This window comes from Notothenia coriiceps, unplaced genomic scaffold (genome assembly GCF_000735185.1).
Source record: "Notothenia coriiceps isolate Sejong01 unplaced genomic scaffold, NC01 NC01_scaffold00012568, whole genome shotgun sequence".
Lineage (NCBI taxonomy): Eukaryota > Metazoa > Chordata > Actinopteri > Perciformes > Nototheniidae > Notothenia > Notothenia coriiceps.
In genome coordinates, this window is record NW_011345269.1 from 1080295 (window position 1) to 1100294 (window position 20000).

The 20000-nt window shown below is 40.8% G+C and overlaps 1 protein-coding gene across 1 annotated transcript in view; it reads right to left on the reverse strand.

The window, feature by feature from the left end:
• Nucleotides 1-20000, reverse strand: part of LOC104947419 (growth hormone receptor-like) — a 43258-nt gene that overhangs the window by 20614 nt on the left and 2644 nt on the right. Inside the window, exons 2-7 of the mRNA XM_010773418.1 lie at nucleotides 17066-17153; nucleotides 8669-8804; nucleotides 7075-7241; nucleotides 5307-5473; nucleotides 4789-4927; nucleotides 3641-3776 (exon numbers count right to left, since the gene is read on the reverse strand). Coding sequence (XP_010771720.1) covers nucleotides 3641-3776; nucleotides 4789-4927; nucleotides 5307-5473; nucleotides 7075-7241; nucleotides 8669-8804; nucleotides 17066-17144 — 824 coding nt within the window. The 5' untranslated portion in view covers nucleotides 17145-17153. The remainder of the gene's footprint in view (nucleotides 1-3640; nucleotides 3777-4788; nucleotides 4928-5306; nucleotides 5474-7074; nucleotides 7242-8668; nucleotides 8805-17065; nucleotides 17154-20000) is intronic.

Sequence of the window (20000 nt, forward strand, 5' to 3'; positions counted from 1 at the left end):
AGAACACGCCAAACTAAAGATAATATACGGTAAGTTTTTATCTAATAACATACATATGGTGATCAATAAGAAAATAAAAAAAAAAACTTTACAGAGGCAAAATCTATTATTAAACACACACAAATTATACATATAATATACACAGGATTTTAAAAACAAGCTAAGTTTTGTTATTAAACAGTATCGATGCTTCAGGAACACCCCTAATGGGTCACAGTGTGTGGGTGATCACAGGATGGACTACATAACATCAAACAAGTCTAATTCATTTCATAGTCTAAATTATTCTGATAGCTCAGCACGAAAAGTGGAGCGCTACTAGATAAACGTAGAACCGGAAATACTAAGGAAGGATCGTCAGTTCAGGGTGAAGGCCGAAGACTTTCAGCGCTGCAGCGCTCACAGAGTAAAATGATGAAACAGTATAAACGCAATTATGTCAGACCTGAATGCAGTGATGCGTTAACCTTAAAGCATGCACGTGTACCCGATGACAAGACTCGAATGAACTCCCCAAACAGTTACCAGCCAGCCATTTTAACACCGAACACGGATCTCACTGATTGGCCGTCTGGAATAGAAGCCCAAAACTGGAGCGAAGTGTCCTCTCTCTCACAAGTCGACGCCTGTAAAGCAAAGTAGATCGAACAGGTCTATAGTCCGCGATATATTCAAATCAAATCGTACATCGTTTCACATTCCTGTGTATGTAACTTCACACACCAAAATATGCGTAGACACCCACGTTCTTCCATCCCACTGATCAGAGATGCCGTCTGCGGTACTCACCTGCAGTACCTGCAGCGCATCCATCCCAGTACTCCCACGTACGGCGGGACCTGATGGAGGATTCCAGCTCAGCATCGATGCAAAGCTAATTGCCAGCACACTCACCATATTGAGATCAGAGTCCAGTTCACAGGCCTACCCTGGAGGGTCCGAGCTCCACTGAGCAGTCCAAAAAATAGAAGCTTATCATCCAGCCATGGTATTTATCAACAAAACCTCTCTTCTTAACTAGAACCTATAACATACAGCACCCCATAGATCCCATGTTCCAAAATACATGGAGTGAATGCTAAACTTTGAAACACTTTTTAAATGTCTGTATCTTGTCCACAGTCCAGTGGTTCTTTCAAACTTGGGGGTGTGAACCCCTGGGGGGCGCGGAGTATCTGCACGGGGCGGCGGCGGGAGAGAAAATATCTCATTGCGTCAGAGAGCATGTGGGCAGTAACGCTGCTTTATCACATCCTAATGTGGAAGGTCAGACTTATCCTGCTGCGTTGACTGCCATCAAAACGAAATACAGATCAATACGCTGAATATTGAGAAATGAACTGAGATGGCAGTCTCAAAATAAAATACATTGATTAAAAATCTAATACTCAAGCGGAAGAAGGACTAGTTTAATTAGGACCAAATAATTACACAGTACATAGTTCAAGCATTTTGTCATGTGATAATCCATCAATAAAATATAAAATTCATAGTTGATCTTGTACATCATCTTAGCTATAGCGCAGACGAAAAATGATAACGTATTTTACACAATAGATACAATTAATCGTACAAATATAGATGGGAACCGGGTGGGGGCCCGAAAGAATATCCAATTACCCAGGGGCGCCCGAAATAGAAAAAGTTGGGAACCCTGCACTAGTCTAAAAAAGATGTTAACAATATACATATCCATTATTTAAACAGGTCAAGTCCATACTTAGATAGTGAAATGTAATTTTAGAGTGACTTCGGCTAAGATAACATTATAAATCTCAATACAAAGAAAAATAGAACACAAAGCCCACAGATAATGAGCACAAGAATGCAGTTAACAGCAATCATTGCAAAAACACGCATAATTTTTAAAACCATCAAGATCAATCAGATTGGCCAACGAGCCTCATTTTCACTCACCGATCTCCTAAATGCGAATAGTAAATCACCTGTCAATATCAGCCCCATCTGTCTACTAACCTTGAGGACAAATATCTATATAAATTATATGTGTCTATGCACCAGATTACAAAGAACCAGCCCACAAGGAAGATTACCTTATAAACCAATGAAATCTACAAGCATACAAGACACCACGTGAGCAGCATACACATAAAGAAAACAGTGGTGTACCATTTAACAGCCAGTTAAAAACCGGTATTTTCGGGCAATACGTTTGATTTCATGTGGTACAGGTCACCAATATACCTTTAATCGCTCAAGGTATTTTTTTTCGGATATATGGACAAAAGCAATGGTACTTTAACAGGTGTCAAACAAAATCACTCTTGATACGAAAGCTTGCATCGTTTTATTTTCGATCAACTTCTGTCTGGATTGTGACAGCGTAGCCGTTCACTCACCCGATGTTTGAACTCGAAGGCGATCCGTCATACATACCTCCCCTCCGCATTGGACTCTGTAATCTAAGCAACGGAGTGTAGGCGCTGGTTAAAAATGCAGCTGGTTCAGACACTGTCCGTGCTGTAGCTGAGGAACTCCCCCTCCACTCCACAAAGGAGGAAGTGGGGGGATCTGCAAACGAGGAACCCACAGTGCCTTAAAAAAAAAAACTGCATGGAAATGACGCGAGACATTTCTTTGCAACTCCGATAACACTCGAAGCAGTTCCTAATAATTTACCAGACACATATAATACTTTAGATTATTCTAAGCAGTAGTGGACTTTATGCAAATGATCTGCCTCTGAAGGCGATCCCTAAGCGCCATGTCAATGGGTGTTAAAAATAAAAAGTATATATCCCTCTAATATACAATCACCGAGATATCTTAGCAGACAACAGTGAACTTGGTCGAAGGGAGTGGTAGAGATCATAGACAAAGTCGTAAATAACATTTTAAACAATACATTTCCCTGCTGTGAAATACTGACAAATCAATTTGGGATAACTATTTCCCATCTCCATTAAATTTGAAGCTTTTGTTTGCATTCTAAATTCACTTACCCGTCAATTATTTTTACATTTGCGAAATCTGACATCAGCATGAAGTAAAGGGACCTATCATGCAAAATTCACTTTTTTTACATTTAACATAGAAATAGGTCCCACCGGTGGTCCAAGGGAACCACCAGTGTGCAGAAAAACAACCTCAGATCTTTTCCTCCATACACACAAAAATCTCTAAAAACGGCTGCAACGAGATCCCTGATAGAGACTGATAAGATGCTGAAAATCCTGACGTCGAAACGAGGAAGATCCGCCTATATGGCAACTCTCCACCTACTCAGCGAGGAGACAGCCACGCCATTGCTGTTCGAAAGCGCTGAGACTGTAAGTACAATGCCGGCCGATAGGTGGCGGCTGTACGTACTAGCCACAAAAGTCAGCGAAAAGACTTCCAGATATCAGCCCTTACAAAAACAGGGCTAACAAGAGCAAATAAGAGCGAAATGAGGCATGGCTAAAATGCATGATCTGTTTGGTATTTTGAAAAAAAAAATGTGCAGACATGTTTTATATAGATATGGCCCTACAATATATTATTCAAATATAGCATGATGGGTCCACTTTAAATAAAATAAAAAATCTTCAAATTTCTTGCCCTGTTTTTTTATCTGGACGTTCGTTTCCTATGGTTCACAGAAAGAGCATTGTTCTGTTATCAAAGTGTTCCTCCTTACTGTTTGATGATGTAGAATAAGCGCAGGTTTCTCGGCTCGGAGACGCTTCTGGAAGTGCCGACACTCCAACTGCAGCGGAAAGTCTCCATATTGTTGGAGACGCAGCCCGTGAGGTGTGGGTTTTCCTGGGGGAAACCTGCAGAGGGAGAGAAACATCCATATTAGTTTTTCTTGTTTTATTTTGTCCCGTCAAACATCTGTCTTTGGTTTCCTGTTTTATTTTGAAAAGTGTTCACCCCCAGTCTTGTCTGTTGCTTCCTGTCTCTGTGTTCCCTCCCGCTTGATCACCCGATTGTGTTCACCTTGTGCCCCTGTGTTTTCTCCTCCCTCCCCACCTGTGTCTTGTTCTTGTGATTAGTCTTGTGTGCATTTAAGTTCTGTTTTTTCTGTGAGTCTTGAAGTCGTTGGAAGGTTTTTGTTCTGTGGGATTTAATGGTTTGCCTTGCCATATTTTACTTTGTTGCCTGGCCTAGTTCTGCAATTAAAGGATTATTTGATTTTCGACCAACCTTCTGCATTTGGGTCCTGTCTACCTTGCCCTCCAGCCGTGACAAAACATTTCATTCTTTTAAAGAGGCAAAAATGTACGATGCTTTATGTTCAACTGTTGTGAATTGACACATGTGTACAAAACCATGGCTTCCATTGGTTTCTGTGTTTGGGTCCAACTGCTTGCCATACCCTGTGACACCCTCTACTTGCACCCCCAAAATATTGACCAACATCTACTGTAGGATTTACAGTATACTGATTATGAATAAGTAAGTCATACAATCCTGCTTCCAATAATCCAAACTATCCCTTTATTTGTTCGTTTTTTTTTGACAAGTACATTGGCTTACTGTGGTTCAACTCTGACAGTTTTAGGAGTATTTAGAGTATTTAGGCATATATGTGGTTGGATTCACTCAGTATAAACTGTTCAGTGTTACTATGATCATACAGCCAAATACTCGAACGTGATTTTTGTGACTCTGATGATCAGCAGTAGTACGGAGGGGGATGTTGGATAAACTCTTAGCCGGAACACTGAAAGGTTTATTCACGGTGACAAGGACGTTCAGCTGCAGCCTCTCAGGTGTAACGTACAATTGAAAAAACTTTCATAACAGCTTTTTTCATCCAGACTTTATTCAGTGATTGTTTACCTTCAGATGGTACAAATACAGACTGGCTGAACTCCCCAAACTGTTCCCCAGCCAGCATTTTGCACCGAACCCGAATCTCATGATTGCCGTTAGTTTGAAACCCGAGAATAGAGTGATGTGTGCTCTTCAAAAGGCCGTCCTGTGGTAAGAAAACAAGGTTTGAACATCAGAGGAAGTGGAACAGCTAAATGATCTTATTTTCATCCTATCCCTTTTAATTTTCTAAGAAACATTCACAATCAATGTATCAAAGTCAAGGTCAAAGTCAACTTTATTGTCAGCGAGATCAAAATACTGTTTCCCACAATCCCGAATACAAAATTACAAATATGTATATCCTATATATACACAACAAACAGACACATGTTTACATATGCACACATTAAGATAAAAACACAACAATCAATAAATACAAAAATAACAGTCACTTCAATATCTTTGGGAATGTACATTAGTGCCAGATTGTCCATAGCAGCGTAAAAAGTGTCTGGTGCTGGAATTAAGTGTCAAACACCTACCGCTTTCCACTGGTCAGAGATGGCGTTGCGGTACTGGACCTCGTACTGCAGCGTCATCCATCCCATATCTGCAGATGGAGGCGGCTTCCAGCTCAGAATGACTTCATAGTTATTGTCGGTCACAATTCGCAGAGTCCAGTTCAGGCCCACCGGGGGATCTGGGCGCGCTGCAGGCGAACACATAAGAGTTTTAAAGGTCACCTATTATGCAAAATCCAATTTTTCATCTCTTTTATACATCAACATGTGTCCCCTCTGTGGAAAGAGATTCTAAAAGTTTCAGGAAAAAATATTTGCTTCTTTTTGTCCCGATCCATTTATATAAAAAATGAAAATGAGCTGATCAGATTTTGGCCACTTTATGATGTCATAAAGTTGTTTTGGCTTGAGTAACCATTAGCCAATCAGCAACCAAGGTACCCCCCCCCCCTTATCACCTGAATCTCCTCTCGAGCACCATTGTGTTCTTTTTAACCAAATCTCTCTCAGAGGGGCGTGGGGAGGGGCTCCTTATTTTCATCTAAAGTAACAGACAGAGAATCAGCACTTTGGAAACAGGGCTGAAACAGAGGGGATTATGGGTAATGCTGCAATGATCCGTTTGGTGTTTGGAGCCAAACACTTCAGAGACATGTTTTGTATATATCTGAGACCTATAATACATTGATGAAAAACAGTGTAATAGGGGACCTTTAATATCAGAAATGGAACAAGACTCTTTTTGAACAAAACTGTGTATACAGTAAGTACAGCTTAAACATAAGGATTCATGGATTCATTCAATAAAACATGGGTGGTGGAGGGATGTTATTTGGAGTATCATTATGAAAATTTCTCTTTTGATTATTTACACAGGGATTTGCTTTTTCTTCCTCTTTATACATCAAGTGATATTGTCAAAAGCCACTTAAGAAGATCTATTTTCTCCATGTTTCTAGGAATAGGAATACAACATGTGATATAACTCAGGCTATCAATGATACCTGGACCTTCAGAATATGGATAGGAATGAATCTGGAAAGTAAGATGTATGAAAGTGCTACTGAAGTGGAGATTTCTGGCTAAAGAAAAATCATGATTTAATAGAAAAAGGCATTTAAAGATATGTATTGTGAAATTCGATACAAGAATCTACCTGTGAAAAGTCTTACATTTTACAAACAGATATCCTCATCATACCTCCGTATTGTATTAGCTTTCATTAAATATGTTGCTTTAATATGCAAATCAGGAATTGTCTAATGAATGAATTTAATAGTAAAAAAAATATATAATGCAAATGTACAGAGACGACCATTTATTCTCTGTTTGACTTCATGCAAATAATTCAAATATCATCAAAACTAGGCTCAGATGTTATAATAAAAGTATAAAAAAACATCTGATTTCTTCTACCAGTTCGGCATGCATTTCTTTATTACAACACCAACAATTAATTGTTGTTTTCCTCCTCTAAAAACAATAGTAAATACTAGCATGTTGAAACTTGGATAATCATGAGTTATCAAAGATTATTGTTGTGATTAACGAAAAAATATGTCTAATGAATTGAAGTACTTATATGTAATAATACTAACTGATTAAATGTCATGGTGGCAAAATATGCATAATTCTAAACATTGACCAGTGCATGAAAACACGTATAGTTTGCCTCTAGTGTCTTTCAATATGTTTGAACCAGGTTGCTTTGGTAAAACCTTACATGGGTTTATATTCTGCTTTCTATCAACTTCCTGTCTGGATCGTGACAGGCGTGCAGTTCACTCACCGATTTCTTGAAGTTCGAAGCGGTTCTCGTCATACATGATGTTTTGATCCCTGGAGCGCAGTTGGACTCTGTAATCTAACCAGGCGGATGTGTGGCTCTGGTTGAAAAAGCACTCGTTTGGCCTGTCTGTGCTGTAGTGAGGACACTCCATCCACTCTTTAGCCTGTCTGCAATGAGGGGGGGAGACAACATTTGTTATAAAATTAGAAGAATTATATTCTATTTTCTGCAAAATGTTTGCAGGCTTTTACAAAACTGTTTTTGTAACAGACTGCAAACATGTTTATTTCTGCTTTAAAAAGGTCACCTATTGAACAAAATCCACTTTTTCATGTCTCTTCTACATCAACACGTGTCCCCTCTGTGTAAAGAGATTCTGAAAGTTTCAGGAACAAAGATTCTTTCTCTTTTTGTCATGATCCATTTCTATAAAAACCTGTCTGAAAATGAGCTGATCAGATTTTGGCCACTTTATGATGTCATAACGATTTTGTTTGCTTGTGTAACCATTAGCCAATCACCGACCAAGTTACCACCCCACCCCCCCCACACACACCTTATCACCTGAATCTCCTCTAGAGCACCATTGAGTTCTTTGTAACCAAATGTCTCTCAGAGGGGCGTGGGGAGGGGCTCCTTATTTTCATCTAAAGTAACAGACAGAGAATCAGCACTTTGGAAACAGGGCTGAAACAGAGGGGATTATGGGTAATGCTGCAATGATCTGTTTGGTGTTTCGAGCCAAACACTTCAGAGACATGTTTTGTATATATCTGAGACTGTAATATATTGATGAAAAACAGTATAATAGGGGACCTTTAAATGTGGGCATATAACATGAGGCTCTCTAGAGATACTCACTGTTGGTGTCTATTTAAGAAACTGCAGATTTGTGTCAATTTCACTTGGGATTTGTTGACAAAAAATATAGAATAATGCAATGCACTTACTATTCAGTTAGAGAGTAACACTACCATGCCCTCAGATGTAGTAATATCTCACAGCTAAGTGTAAACCTGAACTGGACTTTCTCCTTGTCAACAGAGTGAGCAGGTGCTCCATATGCCAGATAACACTTGAACACAACCATGTGCACATTGGAGTAGTAAAAGCAGTGACCTTGCTATAACAGGTGGAGAAAGAGGTTCTTTCAACCATGCTAAAGTAAATTTACTTATACCCTTAAGTGCAATTTCTGTCATCTTCACCTTCTTTGTTATCAGAAATATACAGTATGTACTAAGTGACTTCACATGCAATCCATTTTAATCTTTTCTGTTTCTTCCTAGTCCTTTTATTAGCTGCATCAAACAATATATATTGCACTTCATTCAAAGCTAAGAGCACAAATATATATACGTAGGTTTAACATTTCAACACTTATTATTGTATTTTTTATATTTATTGCATATTGTTTAAAAGGCATTTTGTTTAAATGGTTACGTTATTGTACCCCGAACTCTATCAGAAAGAAAGGAGGATGAACTCAAAAGAAAAGGGCCTCTTCTTATCTCTTTCCTATTTTTCAATGTGTGACCTTGGTTTGCTTAAACTCACAGAAAGAGCTTTTTCTTTTATCATTATTTCCCCTTACTCTTTGTTTTTGTAGAACAAACGGAGATCTCCCGGTTCTGAGAAGTTCTTGGAAGTGCCGACATTCCATCTGCAGAGGAAAGTCTCCAAATTGGCGGAGACGCAGCCCGTGAAATGTGGGTTTATCCGGGGGAGGACTGTAGGGAACAGAGGGAGGGGAGGAAAAGTAAGCACACATCGAATTATTTTCCCACTGTAAAGATTTATGACGCTTTCTCTTCTCTGGTGCAACTCTTAGAAATCATGGCTGTGCTCCAGGGAGAGGATAGTATCTGTAACTTAAACCCAGTGAGCATCGCAGCCACAGGGCAAAACGTCAGCTTTTTCCTGGAAGTCCTTTTGTTGCTCTTCAAATTAAAGCTGTGGCGGTGGAGTTCACCACCACGGCTGTCGTGGAATCTGCTTTCTGTGAACTCAAAGAAGGCACAGAAAGTACTCCTTGGAACAAGTTTTACTAGCTGCGTAAACTCAAGCCATGTGTGCACAGAGCATATTTCTACAGCTTCCTCGCAGCAGACTATAGCTCCCAAACCATGTCTGTCTGTCTGTCTGTCTGTCTGTCTGTCTGTCTGTCTGTCTGTCTGTAGGGAGTTTCACACTCAGTCTCAAAGCCAAAACAATGAAGGGGCTCTATAACGCTTTTTGGGTTTTTTCCTTTCCTATAGTGTGATATATAGGTTTTTGTGCATATCTTCAGGCTATAATCCAAAAGTGTCTCTCCAACACACTACCCCCCACTGCCTGAAACACCTTCATTGGGCTCCTTTGTTTACTTCCATAACATAGTGACATCCCTAAGTAACACTTGTGCTTCTATTGGCTAGGGCTCCAACACATTGTACGTGATCGGCTAAGGATATCTCTAAGCAGTTGGACAATCACAACAGCTAACCAATCAGAGCAGACTGGGCTCTGGTTTCAGACAGAGGGTGAAAAGAGATGCTGCAGCATAGGCAGTATGAGAAAAATAAAGAGCTTTTTGAACATTAAAGCATGGAGACATGTCACAGTAGTCGAGGCACAAAATATAAATATGATCCTGAAAATGAGCATAATGCGTCTTGTTTTAGTTCAATTTAGAAAATATCGTTACTTCAAAATCTATTGCCGACGATCATCATATAGTGAAAACCTTATCATGACAGCCATAAAATAGATTATAAATATTTGTAAATTACTACCATTTTTAGAATGCTGTTGACTGATGGTCACACACATAGGGAAGGTTTTTATAAAAATAAAAGAAAGTTTAAAATAAATAAAGAGAGATTAAATGTAAAGGGAATCTCCACTCAAAGGTTAATCCACATTATTTGAAAATATATTTAAAAAAAATGAATTTAAATATTTGAATTTATAAAATAAACTGTAAATCTGAAATGGAATCGTTGTCTAATGTAGGTGAGTTATCCCTTTAAACAAATAGCTGACTGTGCTTTTGTATTAAGCAGGGCTGCTGATTGTATTACCAGTAGGGATCCTAATCAATGATTCTGGGGACAGCAGCATCTGAAATCAACATGTAAGAACACATGAGCGCATGCTTGCCGAGCACAAGATGGCTCCTTCACAGCTGAGAGGCAGCGCTCAGAGCGACCATGAATACCTCTGGCCCGCTTAGGGTGCTTCAGGGAAAAGGAGGAACAGGTTAAAAATAACCTGTTTACAGATTCCCGACTCCTCCTCGGAATTCTGCTTAGCTCAGGATTAAAAGAAAAATCAATTTGACACTCAGCTATGCCGGGCATTTAAATGTCTCACCTCATCCTGTGTGTGTGCATGTGTGTGTGTCAACTTGATTTATTAAACATGTTTCTGGGTGTGACAGCAACTACAGTAGTACAATTGATAAATACGTATGATATGACAATAGAAAACATCCAACTTCTGCCATACAGTTTATGTCATACTTTTAATTAACAGAGGTTTGTCAAACACATACATATAAATCTGAGGGTTGTATCTGGGAATGGTTACCTAAATGAGTTTCTAGAAAGTGTACTGTGTCACATATCAAATGTATTCTCAATAAGCACATATCACACAAATCTGGTATATATTTGCAACCAGTAAAACAAAGTGTGGATTGGAAGCATTGTGGTTTACTTTTGATTGTAAATAATTATAAGTCCCATTTAGCCCTACTACTACTTGTTAAAAACCCTACTTCAGTAGTAAATGGTCATAAATTGGGTAATTTTAAGTATTTATGTTATGTAACATAACATATGTCATCCTTTAATTAACTTATTTAAGGGGCAAGAGTTAACGTAAGTTGACTTAGGTTAGGTCAACCTGGACTTTTGGTTTTACACAAACAGCAATTTCCTGGTATAACATATTGAGCTGATAGGGTTAGCTGTTGTTTGGTGGATACACAAAACAATTAATCAAGTATTGTTAAGGTCCTCATTTTTGCTGTCCTTCCTTGTCAAGTTATGAATGGCCCCGTATCCGTTAACAAACTAAATCAACTCGCTAACCATACATTTTCCGTTCGCTGCTGTGTTTGCTCAACAGCCGCGAGACAGAGTTCACCCCTGGTGTAAGTAAACATGTGAGCGGCAGCAGCCAAGCACTTTGTGAACACAGCCATCAGAGCCGAAAAACACACACACACACACACACACACACAACATTTCCAAGATTGAAAATATCTATTTGATCATATTTGAACATATTGTCATTACAGGACTCCCCATTCTGAGGTAAACTGTCACACGCATACAGAGTAAACATGTTCACAGCATGAATCTCTCTAAATGCTGCCGACAGTCTATTTCAGGGTGAAACAAAAACATCCTCGCTCAATCTGTTTTGAAAAGACCGCATGCGTTTCCTTTTCAGGAACAAATTCGAGCGGAGCAGGAAATAGCAGCTATTAATCTCCTTAAAAGGACTCACTCACACAGCAGATGCCGTATATTATAGAGGCAGAACACAGCTTATTGTTTTTGTCATCTGTATTTCCATTATAGCATCTATTAACATCTGCTCAGTAAGTAGGTGGCAAGCCTTCATTAATGTCTTCCAGTGAGCACAGACAGACATCAATCAGTGCACTCTCATGAGGAAAGACCTCATCCTCTGTATTTAGAAAAAGCCATTTCCTACCATGGCTAAGAGCTTTCAACGCTTTCAATAGTAATTTGGGGAACCTTTTACTAACAAGTAACTAACAAGGTCTAACAACATAACAAGCTTGTGTATGCCTGAATGTATGGAGCAGCAATATGATATCGTAATCACATCAAGAAGCAATGTCAAGAGGCAATGCCCTGATTCCTGGATGATGTACAGTGGTAATCAGGTGGTGAGGAAGAATATTCAAGTTCCCCCCCTACAGGGACTATTTAATTTGTCGAATTAAATCTTGAGCGTCTAGTGTATTTAAAGTCTGAGCCATTTTCTTCTCTACATATAGAAGGTTGACTGACAGAGTACCTAGAAATGTCCACAAAATAGTACAAGAGATGATCTTCAGTAAGAAATATCCAATCATCAAGCTAGTGCCAAGTGGTTGTGTCTAAATTGAAAACCCATTGGAGAGACCTTTGCGAATGGTTTACCCAGACTGGCTTTACTGTAACCATTGAAAGGTAAATGTGTAACTATCTTGCGAGAGATTCACAAATGAAGGCGGGTTAGACCTTGTCGTGCATTTATTTATTGTAATCTTGCGCAGAGAACATCCCATCCATGATCTGTTAAATAGCGCACAATTTCCCCTCGACCTTCCCATCCTGTACTTGTTGTTCCACTATGGCAAAAAGGGTTTTAAGTGCATGCTTTAAAGAGAAACTAAGAGAAGAAGACAGCTCTGACCTCTTCTCGTTAGATTTAGCAACATTCGGAGATGGTGCTGCTAGCTACTTTCGTTAGAAAAGAGTTTGGCAAAATTGGCAGAGTTTTCTGGTTTTATACATTTAAAAATCTAGTTTAGACTTGCTAGCTTCTCAAATGTGACTCAACCAAGCTTTAACGCACAACTTGTCACGATCTGTCTGTTTTGTGTTTTGTCTTGTCTAGATCTGTGTTTGGTTTCCTGTCTGTGGGCCCTTCTCTCTTCGGTTAAATGGATTCCTTGCGTCCCTCACTTGTGTCGTTTCCCTGCGACTAGTCCCTCCCACCAGGGAAGCATGGAGAGATGCAAGGGAACCACGAGAAGCAGGGAAATGAGTTTCAAGAGCAATGGGACGTCCTTTCCTCCGGAGAGTCACGTGAAGCGACGTCCGTTTGTGATGACGCTGCACAGCTGATCGTCTGACGGCAGCTCTGTCCCCGTTGTTTCCACACACACCCCCGCCTGCACATTTACTGACACAAATATTTGTATCATCTGTTGTAGACCCAAATCAAATCAAATAAGAACTCATTCTCAAAAAAGATAAACGCCATTCTTAAAATGTATAAACGAACAATAGTTAGATTGATATTGATTAGAGTGCACAATAGAAATAAAATAATTCAGAGAAGAAAAAGAGAGATGTTATCTATCAAAACCCAGTTAGATTAACATTCATTGGATTGCACACTTTGTTTGTTTGTTTGGATATGTAGCACATTAACTTTTTAAATAGCACTTAATGACTGACTGAATAGAAATGACAAATGAAAATGTAAAACGAAAAAAGCGATCATGAAAATGTTTCCAAAAAATGAATAAAATGATTTTTGACCACTTTGTTGTTCAGATATATCACATATTAGTAACTAAATTATACATTAATTGAAACAAGACACGGTATAAACTGAGGAGTGACTCCCGTGAGGTTCATGTATTTTCTTCACTCCGCTGAGAAACTGCTCTCATGTCAAGAAGCATCAGATCAGTGCATGCGCTGCATCGTCCAATCAGTGAGCGATACACAGTAAGGGGCTGGGCGAGTCTCTGAGGATTTCATCGGAGGATGGTCTGGTGGTTCCTCGGTTATCGGTCCTCCATTATCGCTCCTCGCTCCTCCGGCAAAAATAAGGCCATTGGGACACTACTCAAGATGGCGCAGACAAATCAACTTCCGGTGAGACCGGGACCGAGGAGCGAGGAAATGAAAAATAAGAGAAGTGAGAAAGGCCCTGTGTGTGTTCTCTCCTACCTGTTCCCTCCTACCTGTTTTCTTGATTGTGTTCACCTCGTGCCCCTGTGTTTTCTCCTCCCTCCTCACCTGTCTCTTGTTTCCTTGATTAGTCCTGTGTGTATTTAAGTTCTGTTTTTTCCGTCTGTCATTGTTGGTTCGTCGTTTGTCTGTGACTGTGTTCACTGGGGAGTGTTCTGTTTGTCCGTGTTTCCCGGCCTGCTAGCCCCTAGCATGCTAGCCCCCTGCCGGCCACAGTTCCCAACAAGGCTCCCTTCAAGGACCCTTTCGCTGGGTCTCGTCTGGCCTTTGAAGAACCTCTGAGCCTCCACAAGGCTTCTGGGCAGCATGGAAGGAAACGCAAGGCCAGGATTCCAGCCCCGGCAGCCATGGTGCCGGCCCCAGTTCTGGCCCCAGCAGCCATGGTTCCAGCCCCGGTTCTGGTCCCAGCAGCCATGGTTCCAGACCCAGTTCTGGCCCCAGCAGCCATGGTTCCGGCCCCAGTTCTGGCCCCAGCGGCCATGGTTCCGGCCCTGGTTCCGGCCCCAGCAGCCATGGTCCCTCCTCTAGTCCCAACTCAAGTGCCTTCTCTAGTCCCTTCTCAAGTCCCTTCTCAAGTCACTTCCCTAGTCCCTTCTCTAGTCCCTTCTCAAGTCCCCTCTCTAGTTCCCTCTCGAGTCCCCTCTCAAGTTCCCTCTCGAGTCCCCTCTCGAGTCCCCTCTCAAGTTCCCCCTCGAGTCCCCTCTCAAGTCACCTCTCGAGTCACCTCTCGAGTCCCCTCTCAAGTCATCTCTCGAGTCTCCTCTCAAGTCCCCTCTCAAGTCCCCTTTCAAGTCACCTCTCGAGTCCCCTCTCAAGTCCCTACTCCATGTCCTGTGCCGTTGGAGGCCCTGCCGACTACTCTTCTGCTGGGGGTCCTGCCAATCCTATGTCCTGTGCCGTTGGAGGCCCCGCCGACTACTCTTCTGCCGGGGGTCCTGCCAACCCTATGTCGTGTGCCGTTGGAGGTTCCGCTGGGGGTCCTGCCAGCTCCATGTCCTGTCCCGTTGGGCGTCCCGCCGACTACTCTTCCGCTGGGGGTCCTGCCAACTCCATGTCCTGTTGGGGGTTCCTCCGACTACTCTTCTGCCGGGGGTACTGCCAACCCTATGTCCTGTCCCGTTGGGGGTCCCGCCAACTACTCTTCTGCCGGGGGTCCTGCCAACTCCATGTCCTGTGTCGTTGGGGGTTCCGCTGAGAGTCCTGCCAATCCCATGTCCTGTTCCATTGGAGGTCCCGCTGAGAGTCCTGCCAATCCCATGTCTTGTTCCGTTGGAGGTCCCGCCGTCACCTGTCTCGCCGGGGGTCCTGCCAACTCCTGGTCCTCTTCCGTGGGGGATCCTGCCGAAGCCTGTCCCACCGGCTCGGGTTCCTGTCCAGCCGACACCGGGACCTGCCCGGCCCCCTGAGAGCCGCGGTCTTCGCCTTCGAGCCCGGCCCCGAGTGCCGCGGTCTTCGCCCTCGAGCCCGGCCCCCTGACTCTTCCAGCCGCTTCCTTCACCCTGATGATCGGCCCCCTGAGTTCGCCTTCTGTGGCCTTCGCCCCTCCATGGACTCTGCCTTGCCCCCGGGTCGTCCACCCGAGACCCCCTCCATGGACTCTGCCTTGCCCCCGGGTCGTCCGCACGAGACCCCCTCCATGGTCTCTGCCTTGCCCCCGGGCCGTCCGCCCGAGATCCCTTCCGGGCCCTCCGCTGTGCTCCTGGGCTGTCAGCCCAAACCCGTCCTCCTGACCCCCTCTACCCACCCTGGTGGCCCTTAGTTCAGTTTTTTCTGTCTGTAATTGTTGGTTCGTCGTTTGTCTGTGACTGTGTTCACCAGGGAGTGTTCTGTTTGTCCGTGTTATCCTTGAAATAAAGGTATTTTCAGTGTTATCTGCATTTGGGTCCTGCTTGCTTCGCTCACCCGTAACACAACTATCAATCTGTAAGACCCAACTCTTCAAATAAGTTATAATCAAGCATTTCCTACATTCAAGTTGCTATCAACAAAAACAGCTGGATTGTTTCTAACAGCAACCTGTGTTGATTAGAGCAGTGAAAGGTACAGTTAACCACAGGCTAATTCCAATGCCTCCAATACATTTTTAGGTACATTGTGTATTCAGTTTCTATAGCACTCCTTCCCCAGCAAGAGTATTTGGACGTCACTCACAATTAATTAAGCAAATAACACAAAGGAGAATTAAGTGTTGAAAGCATTAAACGTTACTAAACAAACGTAAACAAGACATAATAGCCTCTGTCTACAAGATAAATGACGCCTCTTATAAATACTGAGATCATTTGTTTTTCATTTTACATACCAAAAAGCCATCTACCAAAAATTGTCACCACATTGGTTTCCATAACTCCTTTTGAGATGAATGAAGCGATTCAGAAAAATCTGGAGGGTATTCAAAGTTGGCGAACTATAGCGCACAAGTCTGTAAAAAACATGCAGAGCTGAGGCACCGTTGAGTTCAAAGGACAAATTGGCAGCAAGTTGAAAGCTTTCACTTGCTTGTTAAGCTACAGGGGGAAATTACAGGCCTGTCAGAACACGGCTGCCTTGTTCGTAAAGCATAAAAACAAAAACAGAATAAAAGTAAATAGCAGGAAAACAGGCTGAACACATCATCTGTCAACACCAAGCTGAAGTACACTACAAGTGTTATGTAACGTGACAAGCACAGGATGTCCCCATGTGACATTGAGGGTCAATGCAGACCGTTTGTATCTTTGGGTAAAATACAACCTGTGTGTGCAAAAATACAGTCTTATTACCACTGAGGGGCTGTTACGGAGAAAAGTGGGGGGGGGGCCGCGACACTCTAAACAGCTTCCCATTGTTCAACAGTGGAGTACTCTCTACTCTCCAGAATTCCTGGGAAGCCAATTCACTAGAAAATCTCTGCTCGCTCTGTGTGGAGGGCTTTGCTGTTGTGCAACACATATTCATTTGAATGCCAAATCAGTACGCAACACACAGTAACATTGCAACTGGACATCTTTTGTATTATTCAAGGCTCTTTCAAATTGGGCTGTTGTCTATTAAGGGTTTTATCTGGTGCTGCGCAACTTGTAATTGCAAACCAACTACATCAAAGATAATTAAACATCTAAAAATGTGTAGAAAAGTTTAAAAAAATCTAAATCAATGCCAACCACAAAAGTTGCAACCATAATAACACAATATATGATATAAAATAACAATAATTCTAAATCTGCATCATGCAATCATGTCTTGAAATGCCAAGAAATGCTTTAAAATTCTAAACTTCTCATAAATATTCATACACATACCTTGCTCAGAAGCGTATTCCTGCGCTGAAGCAGTGAAGATGTGAAGGAGGAAGAGGAGCATGGTGAGAGTGGCAGCCATGGTGTTGAGCTGTGGAGAAAACATGTGGTGTGTAGTTAGTTTCTCCGTGCAGTCCACCCAGCTGCACCACACAGCCAATGAAGGCCCAGCCCACTACCAACATTAAACACTCCTTAACTTCTCTCCGATGAGAGGTTAGGTACACCCAGGATCAAACGAGTGCTTTAGATAAACACATTCAACAAATAACGTAATGTTCTAGTTTGTAAACCGGGCTCCAGTGCATATCAGCTTATCTGTTATTCTACATCCTAACATTCAGCTGGAGGAACTATGCAAATATTTCTCTAAATACTTGACTCTTTAGGACACGAACCCAATACGTCAAAGTCAACTTGATTGTCAATCTTTCAGTTTCAGTGTACAGAGCCCCTTGTATGTCTTTGAATGTGTGTAATACAGTAACGTTTTACTGCTTAAGGATTTAAAAAAGTTTTTGATGCTTTAGATACACTTGACTTCTTGATGTGAAGACATTTTTGTAGGAACATTTCCCTTACAATTTAGAGCATAGTTGATATGATCTATGGTAAAGTATTCAGAACTTTTGAACGCTTGAACCTTAACTCAACGATTTCTCAACAAATCGATGAAGCAATCGATGGAGAATGGTCAACAACTAGTTTGATTATCATCCAATTGTTGACGTTGTCTTTTTCTTATTGCAAATTATAATTTTTTACATACCAAACGAGAAATTGGTTAATGTAGAAAAATTATAACCAGATTGGTTAATAATGAAAAATGACCCTTAGTATGGCTTTTTCAAGTATATGCTTCATTACTTTATTCTTTGAACTTCAATTTTAACTTAGTCTGTTCTTGTATTTCAGATTCATTTTCTTTGTGTTATTTCATAATGTTATCATTTCAAAATATCCAATGACTCAACATGTCAAGGAGGTTATGTTTTTCGGTTCAGTTTGCTTTTTCATGGCACTTGTTGAAAGGTCGATGGCCATGGAACATTTATGAATAGATCCAAATCATACATATAATAATAATAATAACAATAATAATAATAGTAATAATAATAATAATAATAATAATAAAAAATGGGATTTGTATAGCACCTTTCCTAATGCTCAAAGACACTTTACATAAAAGGATATGCATTATATTTCACAAGTTCTGCACTCTCTGAATGCTTTTCCAGTTTCAATATAACTTTTCAGCACTAACAAGAACACGTACAAAGAAGTTAGAGTTTTTGAACGATTCACATATTTTTCCTTGTAATTTGAAATAACACAACACTTCTTCTCTGACAATGGGGAGGACTAGGAGGGTCCTATTTAGATTATGAGCATGTTTTATTCATATAATCTGCGTGGGATCATAATGTTTTTCCTTTCTGAAGAGAACACTTTTGTTCTCACCATGACATACATCTCCAGCCAACAGGATTGGCTTCCTGCCAGCACATTGTGAAATCCATCCTTACTACATTTTGGACCTTGTTTGGATCTTGTTTACTGAGCCTTGGCTAGGGATTCATACAGGATTTGTGTTATTTTCATCTTGTGAGGTAGCGTTTTTCAACCCTCTGTGAATTAGTGATTAGGATTTACCCGGTATTTCTCCGATTTATTATTCAACTCCTCAACAAAAACTTCCTAAATGCTGAATAATCTGTTTATAGACGCCTCCTTACTCAGAACAAAATAATAGGGTCATTTTCGGATTTAGAGTGAAACATAATACCTGTTTTATTGCTGGCAATAAAATGACCTAATAGCATAAAAATCTGTGTCAACAGCCAGACACATAGGAACAATCCCTGAAGCTGTTTATTGAAGGTAGAGCAAAGGTCAGAATGGATAAGATCATTGAGGTATCATGTTCATGACCCCACCTTGTGAACAACATTTATTTATACAATATTCAAATGCCAAAGTGCCAAAATGTGATGAAAACAAGACCATTCATTTCCCTGCTGCAGAACGAATAAAGGAATTTTAATTCTGATTTATTGAGTTGTCGATGTATTTAAACTGTGTGAACGACTCTTTCATTGAATATTAATCTCTTCTAGGAGGGGACACCCAGGCTGTTGCAAGCACAAGTGTGTTACATTTTGATATGTACAGGACTCAATATACAACATATTAATGATTTACTGGAATTAACTGACCCTGATTACATGCAGTATCGCAATATAGATAATGATTCATCCATCTTTGCTCTACTCATAGCTGTCATACACATTTGATAAAAACAGTCGTTTCTGTCATAGATACAAACGAAAGATCCCCAATAGATTCTTATGTAGCAGTTACCAGTTCATTTTATTTTATATAAGTGTTTATATTATTAATATCCACACATTTTTCTTAATGTATGTCTAAATATATTGCTGTATCTTTAACTTGCTTGATTTACAGTCATTAGAATTATTATAATAATACCATTTCCAGTGATTTTTACTCTTTGCAATTAAAGGAATACATTTACATTTCGTCCATTATCTATTTCGGCCTCAAAGGTCTTCGGTCAGGCTCTGCTAGGTTCACATAATGCGAAGACAATTGTTGATGCATAATCTGTCCCTAATTGTGTCAGGTGAATTGGAGGGCTTAATATATAGACATATTCGCATTGCTAGGGCCAAGTGAGGGAAAGACAATAAATCACTTTCAACAACACAAACGTTGCTGTAGTCACGGCATTCTGACTCTGTAATCTATGTTTACAATTGTTGGTATGTTGATAACAGACACACATTTACACTGATAAGAGACATGAACAGACTACACTCCCTTTATAGCTGCAGATATCATCTCATATATACAGCCTATTTTTGGATGAACAGGTGTGGATTCCAGAAACAAACTCAAGGTCATAGAGTTTGGGAAA